The 18,923-nt window shown below is 33.8% G+C and overlaps 3 protein-coding genes across 6 annotated transcripts; 1 reads left to right on the top strand and 2 right to left on the bottom strand.

Moving 5' to 3' along the window:
• Positions 1-509: 509 nt before the first annotated feature.
• Positions 510-5,217, top strand: LOC123203540 (O-fucosyltransferase 7-like). Of its 2 annotated transcripts, XM_044619936.1 has the most exons (12): positions 510-1,103; positions 1,278-1,349; positions 1,585-1,684; positions 1,769-1,836; positions 2,433-2,521; positions 2,620-2,800; positions 2,891-3,019; positions 3,128-3,261; positions 3,392-3,605; positions 3,755-3,939; positions 4,021-4,116; positions 4,723-5,217. In XM_044619936.1, exons 1-12 carry the CDS (start codon positions 936-938, stop codon positions 4,874-4,876), a joined length of 1,590 nt encoding a protein of 529 aa, XP_044475871.1. In that variant the 5' UTR covers positions 510-935; the 3' UTR covers positions 4,877-5,217. The 2 variants fall into 2 exon arrangements, with proteins under 2 accessions (XP_044475871.1, XP_044475872.1); XM_044619937.1 differs by lacking the exon at positions 1,278-1,349 and having other exon boundaries at positions 514-1,103.
• Positions 5,218-5,844: 627 nt separating this feature from the next.
• LOC123202605 (serine--tRNA ligase, chloroplastic/mitochondrial) lies at positions 5,845-10,101 on the bottom strand. 2 transcript variants are annotated; one of them, XM_044618561.1, is made up of 10 exons: positions 9,830-10,101; positions 9,597-9,745; positions 8,992-9,085; positions 8,760-8,908; positions 8,535-8,627; positions 7,851-8,030; positions 7,393-7,559; positions 6,590-6,724; positions 6,411-6,504; positions 5,845-6,295 (listed from the first exon to the last, which is right to left on the bottom strand). In XM_044618561.1, exons 1-10 carry the CDS (start codon positions 10,032-10,034, stop codon positions 6,029-6,031), a joined length of 1,533 nt encoding a protein of 510 aa, XP_044474496.1. In that variant the 5' UTR covers positions 10,035-10,101; the 3' UTR covers positions 5,845-6,028. The 2 variants fall into 2 exon arrangements, with proteins under 2 accessions (XP_044474496.1, XP_044474497.1); XM_044618562.1 differs by lacking the exon at positions 9,830-10,101 and having other exon boundaries at positions 8,992-9,092; positions 9,597-9,735.
• Positions 10,102-11,992: 1,891 nt separating this feature from the next.
• On the bottom strand, positions 11,993-14,485 carry LOC123203040 (cytochrome c oxidase subunit 6b-3-like). Of its 2 annotated transcripts, none has more exons than XM_044619194.1 (5): positions 14,301-14,485; positions 13,286-13,441; positions 13,083-13,165; positions 12,920-13,001; positions 11,993-12,206 (listed from the first exon to the last, which is right to left on the bottom strand). In XM_044619194.1, the coding sequence occupies exons 1-5, from the start codon at positions 14,340-14,342 to the stop codon at positions 12,153-12,155; spliced, it is 417 nt and encodes a 138-aa protein (XP_044475129.1). In that variant the 5' UTR covers positions 14,343-14,485; the 3' UTR covers positions 11,993-12,152. The 2 variants fall into 2 exon arrangements, with proteins under 2 accessions (XP_044475129.1, XP_044475130.1); XM_044619195.1 differs by lacking the exon at positions 14,301-14,485 and adding an exon at positions 14,127-14,257.
• Between the last annotated feature and the right edge of the window lie 4,438 nt (positions 14,486-18,923).

Raw genomic sequence — 18,923 nt, 5'->3', positions numbered from 1 at the left:
ATTGATTTTTACATATCCGAGACCGAATTTGTGGTGAAATCTGATGTCAAAATTGTTAGATTATGCATCTTATAATCTATATATATAAAAAATTGGAGAACGACGATGTAATTTAGTTGGGTTAGAAATCTGGAAAGTAACGGAGAAATTTAGAAAAAAACACTAAATCAGTATCCGGTTGGAAGTGTGTACAGAGAGACCCTGGAACTCTCCTGCACATGCATGAGAAAATGCATCTCATCTTGAGATCCACACTGGTCCACTGACTCTGATTGTACAGCTTTGAAAACAATTGGAGACTCACTGACCGGCACACCCAATGCAAAATCTAAAATTAAAAAAAATACAAGTCAAAAGTTCAATAGAATTCCTCGGTTGTAAATATTTCATAAATTGAAGTATGGAGTAGCTGCTACCGGCCCGCATGGCTGGCTTTGCTTTGCTGGTAGGTTAGGATAACGCCATCACTCTTAAAAATTAACACCCAAAATGCACAAATCTGTAAGTGGGTTCATTCATGCGTCACTTCTAAAGGCAATTCCTCTGTAAATGTCAAATCCAGAAGGGAATATGTATTTTTGGAAGCCAATGTTTAACTAGATAAATTTTTTTTTAATCTTCTCGTAATTACTGTTTGGGAGATAGGACCACAACCAAATCTTACTGGCCACAAGGAATTCTAGTGTATTTTGTTTTGTTTATATTGTTCTACTTCTTAACAACTAAAACACCGATGCAAAGTCGCAACAGCGACAACAACCGCCGACTTCTCGCTTTTAGTGCCACTTAAAACGCATAATTAGGGCACATTATTAACTCCAGATATTTTCTTTGTTTTTTGTTTTGATGGCTTCGCGTCGTCGTTTTGCTCTTGCCGAGTTTTATTAGTAGAGAGAGTGATCGTTTTTGGCGTTTTGTGTAAATAATAACAGAAGATGCAGAGGCGGAAGAGAAGAGTTGTGGTGGTTGTTCTGAGGAAGTTGATAACGTGCGCCATCTGCGTAATAGCGTTGCTGGCGCTTCTGTCCGTACACGTCCACGTATTTCCTTCTTCGAAAGTTTCAGACTTCTCTGATCCTTACAAACTACCAACTGTTGCTCAGGTGTCTCTCTTTGTTAACTAGATCTCATTTTTCTCTGCGAAATGTTCACTGATTTTCTTTTTTTTTTTTCTGATTTTTTTTGAAGAAAAACATGTTTCATTTTTGTATTCTCTAGAATAGAAAGCGTGATTTGATTCGATTTATTTGTGAATTTTGTTTTATAAATTCTTGTAGCGTACAGAGCAAAGCTGGACTCAAGAGCTAGCTCCACCTCATTTGTCCAAAGTTCCGTTACCTTCCTGCAAGGTTTCGATGCTAATGTGTTTTTGTTATAGATTCACTATTCAGGTCGTTATTAGAACGATTTTCTTTTTAAAAAAGAAAACAGTGGGGCAAATGAATTTCGTTTTTGTTTTTCTTAGTCTGGAAATGGTATGGGCATTTACTTGGCTATAATGGAGAGGTTTGGTTAGTGGGATTATGTATATTTGATGCGAAGCAGTCATGCTCTTTCATGTTTTCACTCCTTTAGACTTGACAGTTGGATGGTGCCAGTGGGAGTTCGGATTTTGGCAAGTTATGGAAGACTCCGCCGAACCGCGGTTATGTGCCTTGTGTAGACCCTAGTCCTAATTATACATGTAAGCAAGAGGGTTTAATTTGGTTTGGCCTTCAAAACGCTAAAAGCCTATCTGTTTATTTACGAATGTACTTTTGTTTATCAGCTCCTGCACCGTCTCGTGGTTTTCTTCTGGTTCATACAAATGGTGGACTCAACCAGATGCGTGCTGGGGTTTGTACTTTTGTTCTTGTCTATGCGTGAATCTTACATTTTGTTTAATAGTTCCAATTTTGTATTCCAGGAACTAGAAAATCTCTGATTGGTGAATTGAGAATTTGTAAAAGACACCACTTGGAATGTTATGGTGAAGAATGTTGTTTTAGCCTATCATAAAAGCACATTTGGAGTTATTTATGATTTTATTTTATTTTGTTTTATCTTTCTCCTTTCAGAAATTAAATTACAGTGGTAGAGCATAGCAGTGTATCTTATATTATTTTCTTGTGATTATTATGATTTTTTTTATTGCGGTTATGCATGTCATCCTCTCATTATATTAAGAAGCTGCTTATAATTAAATTGATGCTGTGGTAGTGATGTATAGTTGGACATAAACTTTTTCTATCTTGTAAAAAACCCATTGCTAAATGTGTGCCCTCAATTTGCTTTGCTTCCTCTTCCCTTCCAAATGTAATGAGATGGAGTGTTGAAGTCTCTCCTGTTACATGCAGAGTGATATAACCATCTAGTTTCTTACAATGCCATTTAGTAGACTTGAATTTGATAAGTTTTGAGTTGCTGAGTCCGGTTTAAAATTTGAGTTACAGATTTGTGATATGGTAGCTGTAGCCCGCATCATAAATGCCACTCTTGTTGTTCCAGAGCTTGATAAGCGATCGTTTTGGCAAGATTCAAGGTTCCTCCCTACCGTGTTTTGGAAAAAAAGTTTATCTGTGTGTTACTATAATGTTTTCATCTTGTTGATACCATGGCTTGTTTTCTATTTCTCCGCAGCAACTTCTCTGATGTTTTTGATGAAGATCATTTTATTAGTGCTTTGGCTAATGATGTAAAAGTCATAAGAAAGCTTCCCAAGGAATTCACTACAGCTACCAGAGCGGTTAGGCATTTCAGAAGTTGGTCTGGTATGGATTATTACCAAGATGAGATAGCTAGCATGTGGGATGATTATCAGGTGTGTTTCTCAAAATGATTCAGTCTGTTTATGCTTAGTGGTTTTACAGCATTCTAGATACAATGACCTGGTTACTAATTTATTGTATAGGTTATTCGAGCAGCCAAATCTGATTCTCGCCTTGCAAATAATAATCTACCTCCAGATATTCAGAAGCTCCGTTGCCGTGCTTGCTATGAAGCTCTCCGATTTGCTCCTCAAATTGAAGCAATGGGAAAAGTAAATAATTACAGTGGAACATTTTAGTCTATGTCTGAAGTAGCTATATTTCTGTTGTCAACTATGCAATGACCGCATTTGAAAATTTTTATTTCATTGATGCTGTAGTTGTTGGTGGATCGAATGAGATCTTATGGTCGTTATATTTCTCTACATCTTAGATATGAGAAGGACATGCTTGCCTTTAGTGGATGCACACATGGTTTATCTCCCTTTGAAGCTGATGAACTAAGGATGATAAGGTCTGATCTGTCCCTCTGCGATGATTTACAATGTTCAATTGAATGCTCTTCATTTGATAATGTGCCATTTTTATGTTAGTATGATGACTGAGACTTATTATATATATTCCTGCCATTTTAAAATTCTTAGAGAAAGCACTGCCTACTGGAAAGTGAAGGACATTGATTCTGAGGAACAGAGATCCAAAGGCTATTGCCCCCTAACACCAAAGGAGGTTGGAATATTTCTTGCAGCTCTTGGGTACCCCTCTAACACCCCTATATATATTGCTTCTGGAGAGTTATACGGTGGTGATTCTCGTATGGCTGATCTGCAGTCCCGCTACCCCAAATTAATGAATAAGGTATGGCATGTATCTTTTGTTGCTTGATGCATGTGTATAAACTTCCCTTTTAAGTAAAATTTTGTGCTGGTTTTCAATAAGAAGCTGTTGTCTTCAAATTTTGAATATTTTGGCTAGCTTATTGATTCATATACATGATCATTTTGCAGGAAAAATTGGCATCTGTTGAGGAGCTTGAACCATTTGTCAATCATGCTTCGCAATTGGCTGCACTTGACTACATTGTATCAGTTGAAAGTGATGTGTTTATTCCATCATACTCTGGAAACATGGCGAGGGCAGTTGAAGGTCATCGCCGTTTTTTGGGACATAGGAAAATTATTTCTCCTGACAGGTTAGGTATAGGGGACACATTACAGTGACTTCAATTGCCATTCATGCGTTGTGTATTGAAGTCTTTTGTGTTTATTATCAGGAAAGCACTTGTTCGTCTGTTTGACAAAATTGAGAAGGGAACAATGAAAGAAGGCAAAAGTTTAGCAAATCGGATCATTGAAATTCACAAACGACGGTATGTCATTTGTACATTTTTTAAGAGCAATTATATTCTTGATGATTGGATTGTTAATTAACTGGCCAAACCTAGTTCCTTTACGAGATTGCTTTGCATAAAACAGATTTTAAGGTGTTCTATAAAGACTGCCTTGCTAGGGGCTCTGTTGAGTTATCTACTTTGTTTTCAACTTTTGGTCACAGCCTATATGTTCGATCACTAGTGATTATGTCTGCTAAAATCAAAGCTTTGGAGTCCTATTTACATGGTTTTCTTCTAGTTTAAGAGTATATTACTCCCATGGTTTGCAAAATCAGGTAAAGACAATATTGAAGTTTTTGACGTAGAGTTTTATAATTTATAGACTTGGGAGCTAATCTGACCAGGGTGATGCCACACTTTTGGTCCAATAAGGTCAGTGCTTAGTGGCAGTGGGACTATGCATCATGACATGGGACATGAGCATCAAGACGGATCCTCTGTGATGACTGTGCATACCATATGATAATCGAGTCTTGATGTGATTAAGACTTTGTTTTCATAATCCTCTGGAATTATGGGATGATGAATAACTCAAGCCTATTTCAATAATTCTTTTGTTTTGTTCTTGTGTTAATCTTGCAGGCAAGGATCCCCACGTAAGAGAAAGGGTCCTATATCGGGCACAAAAGGCATGGATAGGTTTCGTTCAGAAGAAGCTTTTTATGTAAACCCTTTGCCAGATTGTTTATGTCAAAAGGAACTACCAAATGTTAGTTCCTCATTTTTTATCAAGTAGATTAATGGCTCTTGGACAATTCCGTGCAAGAAAGATCCCCTAGCTGGATGGCTATCGGCAAGGATTATCAGCTAATAATTTAATGAAGCCCTGCTAGCTGATTGTGCCTTTTTAGAAGCTGAGGGCATGGAGTGTGTATATCCGGAGTTTAGATAGATTTTATATATAGTTGAAATAGACAGGGTAGTGGGTAGGGATAGGAATTAGGATCCTTAAAAGACATGATTCCATCACATCACAAAGGCAAATTTATGTTGGAGAAATTGGCCGAGTTTCATAAGAGTGATAACGATTCATGGTTTAAAATTGCTTCAATAAATAACACGCTCTTACACGATGTAGCCATTGAATGCAACACTTCTGAGACGGTTAGTTCCTTTTATCCCACTAAAATTGTCAGAACGAACTTAATAAATCAATGTATATATAATTTTAAATATACAAATGGGTATTTAAATACCATTCGTACATGTGTATTCAATTGTCATAGTTTTCTTTTTTATTTTTTTAATAATAATCCAGCCTGATCCGAAAATATTGTAGAAAATACAAAGGATATCAGGGCCCACTTGAAATTTTCAAAATATGCGTTGTATTATAATATTTTTATTATTTGAAACATGGTTCTGTTCATCAAATAAAAATTTGAGGAAATGTCTAATTTTTAAGATTATATAAAAAATTATAGTTTATGAGAACATTTCAGTTAATTCAATCAAATGAATTTAAATGGATCTTTGCATTAATTGTTTTTAAAATATAAATTTGTATTTAGATTCTCTCAATTTACCTGCTAATACAATACAAGTCCAATATCTCATTTTCTGTTTGCAAATTAATGACATTCCATTTATATGAAATCTTATAATTGGTATTTAAATAAATACTCATATTTAATATGCATCTGCTAAAAGAAAAGAGGATCAAAATATTCACTTGAAATTCACCTCCTAACAATAACTCATCTCTTTTATCAAAATTTGTATCTTCTATTATTTGTTCCATCAAGGCTAGCTGCAAGATTTCGTTTATCACCAACAATTGCTCCATAAATATTCCACCCCCAACAAAACAGTTAACGATTAAATAATCCTAGCTTGATCTTACAAGTTCACTGATGAAGGGCTTCAATGGTCGAGCTATAATAACATCCTAGCGGGATCTAGGAGATATTCGCTCAAGTCCACCCATGAAGCTCCTTAGTGGCTGGGGGATAATAACAGAGCCATCTTCCTGCTGGTAATTCTCCAGCAAACAGATAATCATCCGCGGAACTGCACAAGCTGTTGCATTTAATGTGTGAACAAACTGTGTTGGGCCTTTACCCTTCTTAGAATTTGTAGATGATAGTTGTGCAGGGCGGTAACGAATCCCCAGTCTGCGGCTTTGGTAGTCTGTACAGTTTGATGCACTAGATATCTGCTCATATAAATAAATATTTCACAACGATGGATAGAAAAGTTCATGGTCTTAGGACTAATATATGTGAATCTCATGGAATCTGGGTTAAAATTCGATTATCTTATTGCAATACCTCACCGTAACGTCCTAAACCTGGCATCCATGCCTCAACATCAAATTTACGATATGCTGGAGCACCCAAATCTTCGGTGGCCATATCCAAAGTTCTGTCAATAAAGCATCAGCTATCATGATAATAACATAGGAAAAACCATGTAAACTTCAAAAAGGATGGTTGATGAGAATATCTACTTGTAGTGTAATCCTAGTGATGAGAAGAGATCTTCTTCTATTGCAATGAGCTCTTCATGACATGAATTGCTCTCCTCTGGTTGGCATAAGATAAACATCTCCACTTTGCTGAACTGGTGAACCCGATAAAGACCCCTGCTCAGAAATTCCATAAGATTACCATATAATACAAAAACTTGAAAATCAACAGAAATTTAAGAATAATGGAGACTACTTGTAATGAAGCACTAAATTTCAAGGCTTGAACACTGCAACTGAAGAATGGCATGTGCATAGTGGTGCACAAGCTCAGAAATAGGGCCAATTCAGTGAATATACAAAAGAATGACAATCAACTGACTTTGACCAGTTCCTATGGAATTGCACAGAAATTTGTTTTCCCGATCTTATAATATCATGACAAACAGGCTAAAACAAGGAACTTCACCTTCATAGAGAAGCACATGCAGCACAAGGTACAGTCTTAAACATGCAGTGTACAGTTCACCGATAGGTAGCTTTTTTATTTATGGGGATTAAATAATACTTAAAAGCCAGTATAAGAGCTGCCGCATCTAGAGTACCACCTGCTTTTTGATTATCCTGAAAGTTTGAACCTTAACTTTCATGGCTTTCATGGTGCCCCTCTTTTATAATGCATTTAATATACAATCAATTAACTTTATCCCGTTTGTTGAAGGATTAAAGATCTGTGCATTTCTTCCGATCATTCAGATGTCTCCAAAGTAATAAGAAAAGGCAAAACTGAAAGAGAATTAAAGATGGTTAAATAACTCTGAAATGAATATCACCTACTGAACTACCTTGTTGCTGTGCCTGCAGCACCTGCCTCAGTGCGGAAGCAATGAGAAAAGGCCACATACTTCAAAGGCAACAATGACTCAGGAAGAATAGAATCCATATGAATTCCCCCAACAGGAATCTCTGCTGTGCCGATGAGGCATTGGTCACTACCATCAATAGAATAGACCTGTTACATATTTGGAAAGATTATCAAGAAATCACTGCTCTGAAAAGTTTATATGCTCCATCTTTCTAGAGATCCTGACCAACTTGATGCTCAAATAATAACATGGGTCATCTTGACCCAGCAAAGTGGCCAGCTCATGGTCAAATGGTTCATATGTTGAATTTTTCATTAAACCAACACCATAATGGCCATTATTAATAAGACATAGGGCAAGCATAATGTAACAAGCATACTTGGAAAGGCGGCATTTCTCCCTCAGAAAAGTTTACAGAAACAGAATATAGTACATACCTGTGTATTTGCCCCACGAGGTTGGAAACCACATTTTTCAACAACAGAGGATCTTACAATTTCAGGAGTCGTTAAAGGTGTAAATCCCCTTTTCATCACTTCTGAAAGCGTCCAATTGATGAGGGCCATCTCAAGCATAACAGCTTCATTCTTCAGGTAATAGAATTTTGAGCCACTGACCTGTACTAACAATAAGAATATAAAAACTTAAGAAGTGAGAACTGCTAAGGTCTACTGTTTGGGGGTAAAATCAAGGGTTCAAACCTAATAAGTAATCAACTCTTCCGATTTCGGCAGGTCATTTAATTATAAAATGTACATACATGGGGACTGTTTTGCAGTGACTGAATATACAAGGACAATTCAAGTTTACAATTCCATACTGCTAATGAAATTCAAGGAAATACTGAAGAATATCAGTGAACCAACTTTAAGCCAGATATCTTGATTAACCAAGTAATATTATTTTCAATTGCTATTCCTTCCAATTGATGCACAATACAAGAACAATTCATACTAAAAGAAGTCAGTTTCTTACTGAAAAACTAAGATTGTGCTGAGCTAAGTAAAATTGTCATTAATGAGCTCCTATCAGTAGGAACCTAAGATGTGTGAGAATCCAGAATTTTAAACCTCTAAATGTCTAATTAGATTCACAATACCAATAAAATATGCTTTTGGTACCTCTGCAGCTGCATCAAACTCGAGGATATCCAGTTCTTTCCCAAGCTGCAGGTGATCTTTGACAGAGAAGTTAAATTCGCATGGGCTACCAACCTACAGGAGCACATAGAAAATTGAATTAAGGCTATATGAAACTGGGTTCATCAACGTGCCATCAAACAAATGATTACACACACAGAAGCGCATACACAGAGATGGGAAAATAAATCAGAAGAATTGAGATACCATTTTTCTCATTGTTGAACGATCCTCTCCTCCTACAGGAACATCTGGATGAGTCATATTCGGTATACATTGTGCTTCTTGCTGAAGCTCATCAGTAAGTCTAACCAGGTCTTCTTCCAAAGTCATGAGTTCTTCCTTCAAATTCTTTCCTGATGCAAAATAAAAAAAATAATGAAGAAGACAATATGATGCAAAAGGATGCTAAAAGCATGATAATATACTCTGCCCATACCTTCTTCTATGAGTTTTTGACGATCAGACGGTTCAAGTTTTCGTTTCATTTTGTTTGCAACCACATTCCTTTCCTCACGAAGCCGTTCAACTTCCTGCTATCTGTGAGTGACAATTAGATAACACAGAGAAGGAAAGCAGTTCAAATTTGCAATTAGGTTTTATGTATAAAATTTGTTATTACTGTTCAGTTAAGCTAAATTCTAAACACAAATTCTTGAAATGGAGCTAAAAGCAATGAAAAATTGAATTCAGGGTTGAACTACATTAAAACTTCTTATTAATAAAGTGAGGATATGTACTATCAGAACAAATATTATTACATTTTAAATGATTTGCCGTTATTTTATATGCATTTACAATTCCATAACGCCTTAACTGAAGAAACAAAAACACCTATTAGAACCTCAACTCAAATTGCATACATTTACAATTAGGATCATATGGTACAGTCGTGAAGATTACAAATTTATTGCTTCTTTCAAAATTCCGAGTGACTCTTGAAGCCAAAAAAGTTGATGCTTTCAATTACATTCTGAAATGTACAGATAATATATAGTTCGAACACATTAACATAAAGCGCAGTTGATTAAAGAGAAACCTAACCTTCTGGACATTCAACATGTTCTCATATAGCTGAAGTACAAGTTCCAAATTAGCATTGGAATTCCTGTTTAATATATTGGCAGAAACAGCTTCTTTATTCTCTCTTATCCACTTGAAATCAATCGCAGCCTTCCATTGAGGCTTCACGACTAAACCAACTCCAAAGAAAGAAAAATTAAATCAAAGTCCATATTAAAAGTCAAATAAATAATGATAATAAGAACTATGCTCACCTTTGCTATCCGTGATTTCGGCGATTTGTAAGGCAGGGGAGGAAAGTGCTCTAGCGAGAAACGGAAAGGGAAGCTTTTGAGAATAATTATGGCGGAAAATTAAACCTAAGCGTAGGGTTTTGGAAATTGGCCTAAAAATGAAGCTTGAAGAAGAAAGGGATGCAGGAATTGCTACAAGCTTCATTGTATGCATTGCAGTTGCCATAATGCAGTGTCTGCGCGACCTTCCTTTCAACTATGAGACCGCTATTTTTCTGCTCGATTTATCTCGTAAAAGACCCGCTTTTATTATTTATTTATTTTAGATGCTGTCATTTGTGAAAGTCGTATAATTATTTTAATCTCCTTTTTTATAGAATTATTTATGAACATATTTTTAGCTTCACACCTATTTGTTAATTTTATTAACAAAATCTGGTATTTTTTATATTAATAAAAAGATAAAAATATTCTTTGTTTTTATTGGAGCTTAATAATAATTTATTTCAGAAAATTTATAAATTTTTATCTACTTTACTTAATAATTACAAAAAAACATACGAGAATTGCACTCAATTAATGGTATATTAATCGTATTAGGAAAGACATAATCCAATATAGAGAGGTGTAAGTTGTAGCGAAAATCAAATATCATTAGGTGCAATCAGGTGGAATAATAGTCTTTCAATCGATTTTTCATACAATCAATAACTTTACCCATCTTGTCAAGGTAGTGGGTGTTTTATTTCTGAAACCTTTGTTAAAAAGGTTAGAATGACACCATCTTTAGTGAAAATATATTTATTTGAAAATAAGATTAATATTTATATTATTTTTAGCATTTAAATTTCTTATTAAAGTGAGTACATGTAAACCTAATCCCTATAATTTTGTTTTTCATTTAATTCCTTTTTTTTTTTCACAAAATAAGTGCATGCAAACCATTTTTCGCCCATTATTTGACTACAAAAGTGAATTCGTTTCAATTATTTAATTACATTTTCTGTTTAAAATATAATAAATATTTCAAACTCATACCCAACATCAATCTCTTCATTTAGAATAGTTCTACAACTGTCCATTTGTTCTTTTGTTTCAATTATTTTCCGTCAATATGCAGAAACTCTACCACTTACTACATAAAATTAAAATTAAGCAAAATAAGAGATACCAACTCCTTTAAAACACATTTAAAACAATCAAGTACAATTAACCGGGAAAATATTGAAGATGCCTAAAGCAGAGTGATAAATTGATATCAATACAATGATACATGAAAAATTTATGATTTAATTTATTTTTTTATCATGTAATTATAGTTTTTCTCCACCGTGAACAAGATCTTTTTAGTAAAATATTAGAGATATTGTCCCTATTTGGCTTAATTAAAAAATTATTATTAAATAATAAATTATTAATTTTTAAAATAAAAAGTAACATGTCAATTTGACATACAAAAGCCTCCAGATTAACCCATTAAAAGTTTGTAAAGACATATCTTGAAAGGACTTTGAGCTATGCCTCAGGCCTTACAATCCTAGTCGATCGGCTCATTCGGCCTACCAATTAACGAGTCTAAATATAGCCCAACCATTAGGCACTGCAGACCACACCAAAGTCAGCCTAGCCCAGCCCTTTGCCTAGTCTATATCTAATCTTACGATCATAAAGGGAAATTGAAATTTTTACCCTTATTTTAATTCGTATATACATAAATACTACTCATTCTAAAACTTAAATAAATATACCACAATATTTCAGCTTTTCCAAAATACCCCTCTTTAATCTTTTATATAGAGATTTTCTCTGTAACTTTTTCTAATCTCTGCATGAAAGATTAAAGAGAAATATTTTAAAGAAGTTGATTACTGTTGTAGTATATTTGTTTAAACTTTAGAATGAGTGACATTTATGTATACACAGATTAAAATAAGAGTACAAATTTCAATTTCCCGATCATAAATATGTAAATATAAATTTTCAGTATGAGACATTACCGGCCAAAAAAGACTCATCTCATTATTAATCTTGATGCATAATTCTACAGATTTAGTGGTTCCATAAGTACCCTGTAACCTTATGCAGCAAGCAGTCCGCCGTAGGAAAAATAAGACAGGTAAAAACTTATCTCGACGTATGGCAAGTAAGAACTTTTTGTCTTGGCATTTGGGCATGAACTAGGTCTAATTGACAACCCGAAAATTTTTTATTCACTCATTAAATTTTAGAAAGCGTATCTGAGAATTCACTTCTCAACCAAGAATTTTATCTATGGATTCAAAATCGCAACTCATGTTTAACAGCAGGAAGCAAACAGCATCCCAGCTTGCGAAAAAGGCACCATCTAAAGAGGACCAGGGAAGGTGCCATTCTCCCTTTGCTCATTCCATTTTTCAATCTGAAAACCATATACAATATAAAGTTAGCCGAAAAAGAAACATTAACATAATAACAAATTCAGCCAAAGATAATATGGTCAGACAAAACGGCAACAAGTTTCAGTCTAAGGAAATATGTAAAATATAAGATTACAGCATTCCACAATTAAGCAGCAGAATAAAGAGAACTGCTATCTTCGCTATGAAGTTGAAAGTATTTAGTGAAAAAAAGTTTAGAACTAATTTATTGATAAGGAAAACAATTTGCAGCCCCATAATAGAATGTGCAATCAGTATCCATACTAAAATTTCATATGCAGAGACAATCACATTGGCAGAGGTGAAAAATGCTTTCCTTTTTTTTATTTTAAGTGGATAGGATTTCTAAGAAATAATGAACACAGGTTCCTGAAACAAAGGGTTTGAAAAAGTGGTTAAGTGTATGGCCTGGACAGAGTGGAAAGTTTCTTCAAACAGAGGGTTAGAAAGCATTCAGATCAGTATAATCAATACCATTTCATAAACACTACATATTTAGCAAAATCCAAATTAATAACCTCCCAAAAGTGACAAAATGAATACAAGTCACACAGCAGTACTGTATAGTTCTGCCGATATCATGTATATGCATATTTCTCCTAACATCTGAATGGTTAAAAATATCTCAAAATGCATTTGAGAAACAAAGGTATATATAACTTCTTGGGGCATGCCATGTGTTGGGAATACATACCCATTCGCCAGGGCAAAGAGAACGATAATATTTAGCGAACTTATCACACTCTGTGGCTCCTTCTCCCTTTGCAGCAACACAGCTGCAAAGACCAAAATGATCAAGAATATACTTCAACTTATGACTAGCTTCATAATTAATTGAAAAGAAAAGGTTAACTCACCGGTGATACTCAATATAACGGGTAAAGCAATGCCTTGTTTGATTTGTAGTTGGGAAACGGTAATCTGCAGGTGCTGTCTCCAGCTATACACCAACAAGTAAATCAAAATAAACAAGTCAACAGAAAGCACACAGATGCAACTAGCAACACATCACGTGGATAGCTGGTCAGCTAGCAAACAACAGTTATGGGCAATTACCAACCTTTATCTCCGGTGATTCTTCTGCAGCTTCCTCCTGATAGACCGAGTTTTCAGTAGTTTCACAGCTTTCCTCAGCAGCAGATTCACCACTGTTTTCCTCCACAAGTTTTATAGTCAAACTCACATCTTCCTTCTCTTTTTCCTTCAACAAATATTCCTACACATCAATCCAAAATGAATTTCCCAGTAATTAGCTGAAAGTATAATCAGGAAAAAATAAACAATGTTGAATATGTTTGATGCTGAATAAATAGGAAGAATTTGCACCCTTGTTAACATAAAAACAGTTAATATGGTCAAAGCCTAAAGGCTATTTCATTCATGCTTGACAGTCGTATAAAACCTGTTTGAGCTATTTCATTTCCAACCAAGCTCAATGTTACAAGCTTGGAGGCTGTAGGCAAGCATTTTAAAATTTATGATGAAGCTTTGAAGCATTGTGGGCAAACCTACAAAGTGTCTACATCTAATACTCATTAGCATCCGGCAAACATCAATTGTGTTTTTCCTTTTTTTTTTTTTTAATCTATGCAAAAAACTAAAGAAGATCCTCAAACCTCAATGAACCCAAACAGTCCACACCACCGTTAAAATTAAGAATATCTGCAAACTGAAAACAAATTGCAATTTAAAGAACATTATCATGCAATAAATCAGTCTAAAATCCAGAGAAGAAACAAAAGCTAGTTTATAGGGTTAGCTTATATTTCATTCTGTGCAGATTAGAAAAGAAAAATCATGCTTCACATTGCGTCAACATTAAATTTCCACCGGATTTCTTTAATCATAATCAGATGTCGGTAGAACTCTCAATCAACTAAACCAGTGCAAAACCAACTTACCATTAAAATTTAAATTGTTATAAGATACTTTTGGAAATTATACTAACAGATCATTCCAAGTCAAATCAGGTACAAGAAGCAAGGATCGAACATTTACGATAATGTGAATTTGTTGGACCAATGATTATTTCGTTGAAAAATTAAAAAAAAAAAAGGAAGAAAGTGAAACGGCACCTCGGCTAGGGACCGAGTTTTGTCGTTTCGGGCCTCTGCCATTGATGGATAAAAAAGCAATGTGTTCTCCAACTGGTAGTCGCTTAGTATCAAAAGGCGGCAAAGGTAGATTATTACTTAGCAAGGGAGGATGGGAGATGCCATGGAAGGGTGAGTGAGCACTCGGTAATTTTTACTGTTTCGCTTTTGGGGTGAAAAGTGTTTTACTGCATTCAGCATCCGCCACGTTTCCTTGTATCTTTCGGAGCTCCGTGAAATATGGGGACCGAACAGAATAACTTTTACAATCTAGAAAGGCCAAACGACTATTTCCAACCCAAGGTTTGATGTCATCTCAAATATCCCCCATTTAACTATAGAAACACTAAATACCCACTCATGGCAGGTTAAATTTAACAGAACCCTAACGCCTGAAAATTTTATCTCTTTTTACCCCCCTAAACTTTAAAAACTAAAATTTTCCTCTAGCCTAAGTTTTAAAAAATGGCAGTTTCACCCTAGGGTTTCGTTTTAAAATCTCCGACGACATCTCCGACTCCATTGTCGATGGCCTCTCTCTCCCGAAGCATCATCTCCTTTCAGCGATCTCTTTTGTCCCATTTGAAGGTCTGATCGGCGTCGAAGATGACTTGAGAGATGAAGAATTTTGTCGAGGAAGATGAAATTCTTCATCTTCCCAGAAGAAGACCTTTGGGAAGACGACGACTTCGTCTTCCCCGATGAAGTTCTTCGTCTCCCAAGGCGTCTCTGACATCGATCAGACCTCCAAATGGGAGGAAAAATATCGTCGGAAGGAGAGGATGCTTCAGGAGGGAGAGGCCGTCGGTAATGGAGCCGGAGATGTCGTCGAAGATTTCAAAACGAAACCCTAGGGTGAAACTGTCATTTTTTAAAACTTAGGCTGAAGGAAAATTTTAGTTTTCAAAGTTTTGGGGGGCAAAAATATATTATATTTTAGTTTATTTTTTAATATTATAGAGAAAATGATGATTTTACTTTTACCACCGTTAATTTTAACTGCTTATGGGTGGGTGTTTGGTGTTTCCATAGTTAAAGGGGAGATATTTGAGAAAACATCAAACCTTGGGTGGGAAATAGTCGTATGGCCATCTAGAAACTATAGTAACTGGGTCGCTAGTTGGACTGGACCAGGCTGAACCGGCCCTAGAGTGCAGTTAGCAAGGGGTCATTGGTCCATGACTGGGTTTCTTTAACACAGGGGTCGAAACGCGAGTCGCGAATTGTACTAAGTATTAAAAATTTTATTTTTTTTAATAGGTAATCGCATCCATCTTTTAAAAAATATCACAAATACTTTTAAATTTTAATATTTCTCAAATATATCTATAATATATCATCATTTTTTTTCTAAAAATATGTATTGATTTTTATTGATATTTTGTATTGTATTATATAATATAAAATACATATATTATATTATATTAATTTAATATAATTTATAATACATATTATTTTTCTCTCATACCTAAAGTTTTTTTTTCTCTTTCCCACTATCATCATTATCTTCGATGACCTTCTTTTTTCACTTGAACTCTTAATCGGCTCTCTCTCTCCATCGATAGATGAAGAGATGTCAACAAAATCAACAAAGAAACTATAATTCGTCTTTTCTTCTATCAATGGAGAGAGATTAATCATCCTTATCTTTTTTTATCAATAAAGAGATCCGTTTTTTTCATTTAATATTATTATAATTTCGTTTTTGTGGATTATTAAGAATGTTGATTTGATATTTAGATAAGTAATAGTTATATGAAATAAGGTTACATTATGAGTTCTAGATTTAATAGTAACATACTTTGACCTTTCACTTATTATATAATATCAAGATTCGCTCGGCCATCATAATCGTATTTGAAACGGATACTGAAATCCAATCTACTCAATAAACAAATTTAAGCCCCTTGAAATCGGACGTGAAAACGTGCATGATTGGGGCTTCCTCTCTGGGCATTCGGCAAGCCTTTGGGGCCCAATTGCTTCTGTCATACTCCATAGCCATCTAGAAATACAAGCCCTGGGTCACAACAAGGAGAAAAAGAAAGATTCCCTGCAGTGCTCAACGGTGTGTTTGGTTATATGGAATATTCAATATAATTTTTATTAATGATGTTATCTTATTTAATTTTTTAAATAATAAAAAATTATAATAAAATTTATTATTAAATTGATGTGATGAATAATATAGGTTTTAATTTAATTATTATATTTTTTTAATTATTAAAAAATTATCAAAATAATTTTAATTTTGTTATAATTTTATTTTTATTTAATTTAAGTCTAAATATATTAAAGAGTGATAATTTTTTTTTTTATAATAAGAAATTCCAAATAAAGTCTAAACATATTAAAGAGTGGTAATCTTTTATTTTTTTCTTTTTGGTAATAAAAAACTTTATCTGAATTGAATTATCTTTTTTAGATCGAATCAAATTTTTTTTTTGGGATCAAACAAGTAAAATATTGAGCTCTTAGACCAAGTTCGTCAAGAATATGTTAAAAAACTTGAACTCAAACTCTTTAATTCAAAAATAATTTTTTATTTTAATAATAAAATATTATCTAAACAAACAATACTATAAACATTGACGACGGCTTAACCATTTTAAGCAAAATAAATAAAGTGGGATTGATTATTGATATTTATTTGTTGAAGGGAAAGATAATTAACTCATCACCAACCAATCAAAATCCAAGTTTGAACTGGTCAAAACAACTCCACATAAAATTTCTCTTAACGAATTTGTGTTTGAAAAATAATTTTGAACTGTTCGATTTGGTGGGGGGAGAATTAGTCAAGCATCTTTGGAAAACGATGTTCAAATCTGAGCCTATTTCTGTTCAATGCCAACCCCATTCGTCAAAGATAAAGACAATATAGATTGTTGGTATTATTATTATATATGACTTTTTCAATTAAATTTTCAGTTAATTTCCTCGCCTGCTGCCCTACCCACCAAGAAGAAAAAGTTGGGTCCCTGTCCACTCAGAGACGGAGTTGAAATAATTAAAAGTATTTTAGGAGTGAAGTTTAAGAAAGAAAAATATTATACTCAACTGAAGTGACAATAACATTACATGCGTTGTATTGTAAAACAACACCGGGACTTGGGACTTGGGACTTGCAATCAATGAAAGCAATTCCAATAAAAAAGAAAAGTTAGAGGATCAATTTATTGCATTTTCCTTTTAAAAGTGGTGGAGGAATGAATGGTAATTGCTTCGTAGATTCTTGCCATCCTTTTCGTACAAATAGGTTGCTGATGTTAACAGGCAACAACACCTCTTCAGCCACAGCTTTTTGACTGAAATAGTTCCCTCCCTTTCATATTATCCATGATTTTTTTTTTGCCCAAAAGATTATTTAAGTGATAAAAAATAAAAAATTTGAATTCAAAATTTTTAATTATTAAATTAAATAAATAAAAAATATATTATCAAAAACTTGACCCCAGAACTGTCATATTTAACATGATATATTATCCATCCATTGGGACTATAAATTTACCCCAGCTTAAATTCCTGCCTTACGAGAAAGAAAGAAAAGGAGAATAAAATAAAAGGAAAAGAAGAAGGATGATGATATCGATACGCAAACAAAAGCTTTGTTGCAGCCTTGTCTTGTCTTGCGTTGTGTCCAAAGAAGAGTACAACAGAGGGGCCAGCTTGATTCAACTTGTTGGCTGGCGAGCTTTCGCGTTATAAGGTAACGCCAATTTGACCGGCAATGGCATTGTAAAATTCCAAAAACACTATAATTATTTATTATTATCTGGATTCAAAAATCACAATAAGTATCCTAGTTGTTAAGTCTGTGGACCGTTAAACATGTTTTTTGTATTTTTTAATTAAAATATATAAACAATATATTTTATATATTTATTGAATTATAAATATATATATATATATATTAAATAATTATATTATATATTTTCATATTTTTAAATGATTTCATTGTATTTTTATACAAAACACAAAGCAATTTCATACCAAAACAAAGTATATTTTTTTAATTTTAAAATAAAAAATCCTTAAAATTCTCATATTTTTCTTTATGGTGTTTTATCTCTTATTATCAATTCCTTATTTTCTTATTTAATTTGTTAATATTAGGAAATGATAGTTCACACCAATTTATTATTTTATCAGTTTTTGTAATGATATAATTTGGCCTTTATTTCTTTTGTTGTGATAAAGACAGTGATAATAGTGGGGTGAAGATGGTGATAAAGATGATGAAGACGATGATAGTGAAGATGATGAAAGGGAGGACTTACCACAAAGAGTTTTATGTTGTGATAGATCTAGTTTTGATTGTGACATTTAGTGGTGGTAAATGTAACGGTGGGCCAAGTTACGTCAAATTAAAACTTGTTATTTGATAGACTTTCGTGTTAGACCAACCTAATAAAATTTCTAAGTTTGAAGCCTCTAGGGCATGCCCCGTTTGATGCGTAATGTGGGCCAACCTTGAAAAATGAAAACTTATTTTTATTTATATAAAATTAATTTTATAATTATTTTAACTCATTAAAGTAGTGAGTTGTATTAGAACTCATATAACAATATTAATAAAAAAATTATCTGTTACTATGTCAAACT

This window comes from Mangifera indica, chromosome 19 (assembly GCF_011075055.1).
Source record: "Mangifera indica cultivar Alphonso chromosome 19, CATAS_Mindica_2.1, whole genome shotgun sequence".
Classification (NCBI taxonomy): domain Eukaryota; kingdom Viridiplantae; phylum Streptophyta; class Magnoliopsida; order Sapindales; family Anacardiaceae; genus Mangifera; species Mangifera indica.
Note: the sequence above shows the minus strand (reverse complement) of the source record. Positions and strands in the feature narration are given on the sequence as shown.

Coding starts and splice junctions, on each gene's coding strand:
- LOC123202605 (XM_044618561.1), bottom strand. CDS start 10,034: ATGGCAACTGCAATGCATACAATGAAGCTTGTAGCAATTCCTGCATCC. Junction 6,505..6,589: donor TCACTAGGATTACACTACAA/GTAGATATTCTC, acceptor CTTTATTGACAG/AACTTTGGATATGGCCACCG. Junction 6,296..6,410: donor GTTTAGGACGTTACGGTGAG/GTATTGCAATAA, acceptor TTATATGAGCAG/ATATCTAGTGCATCAAACTG.
- LOC123203540 (XM_044619936.1), top strand. CDS start 936: ATGCAGAGGCGGAAGAGAAGAGTTGTGGTGGTTGTTCTGAGGAAGTTG. Junction 2,522..2,619: donor TCGTTTTGGCAAGATTCAAG/GTTCCTCCCTAC, acceptor ATTTCTCCGCAG/CAACTTCTCTGATGTTTTTG. Junction 3,262..3,391: donor GATGAACTAAGGATGATAAG/GTCTGATCTGTC, acceptor TAAAATTCTTAG/AGAAAGCACTGCCTACTGGA.
- LOC123203040 (XM_044619194.1), bottom strand. CDS start 14,342: ATGGCAGAGGCCCGAAACGACAAAACTCGGTCCCTAGCCGAG. Junction 13,166..13,285: donor AAGAATCACCGGAGATAAAG/GTTGGTAATTGC, acceptor GTTGGTGTATAG/CTGGAGACAGCACCTGCAGA. Junction 12,207..12,919: donor CTCTTTGCCCTGGCGAATGG/GTATGTATTCCC, acceptor TATGGTTTTCAG/ATTGAAAAATGGAATGAGCA.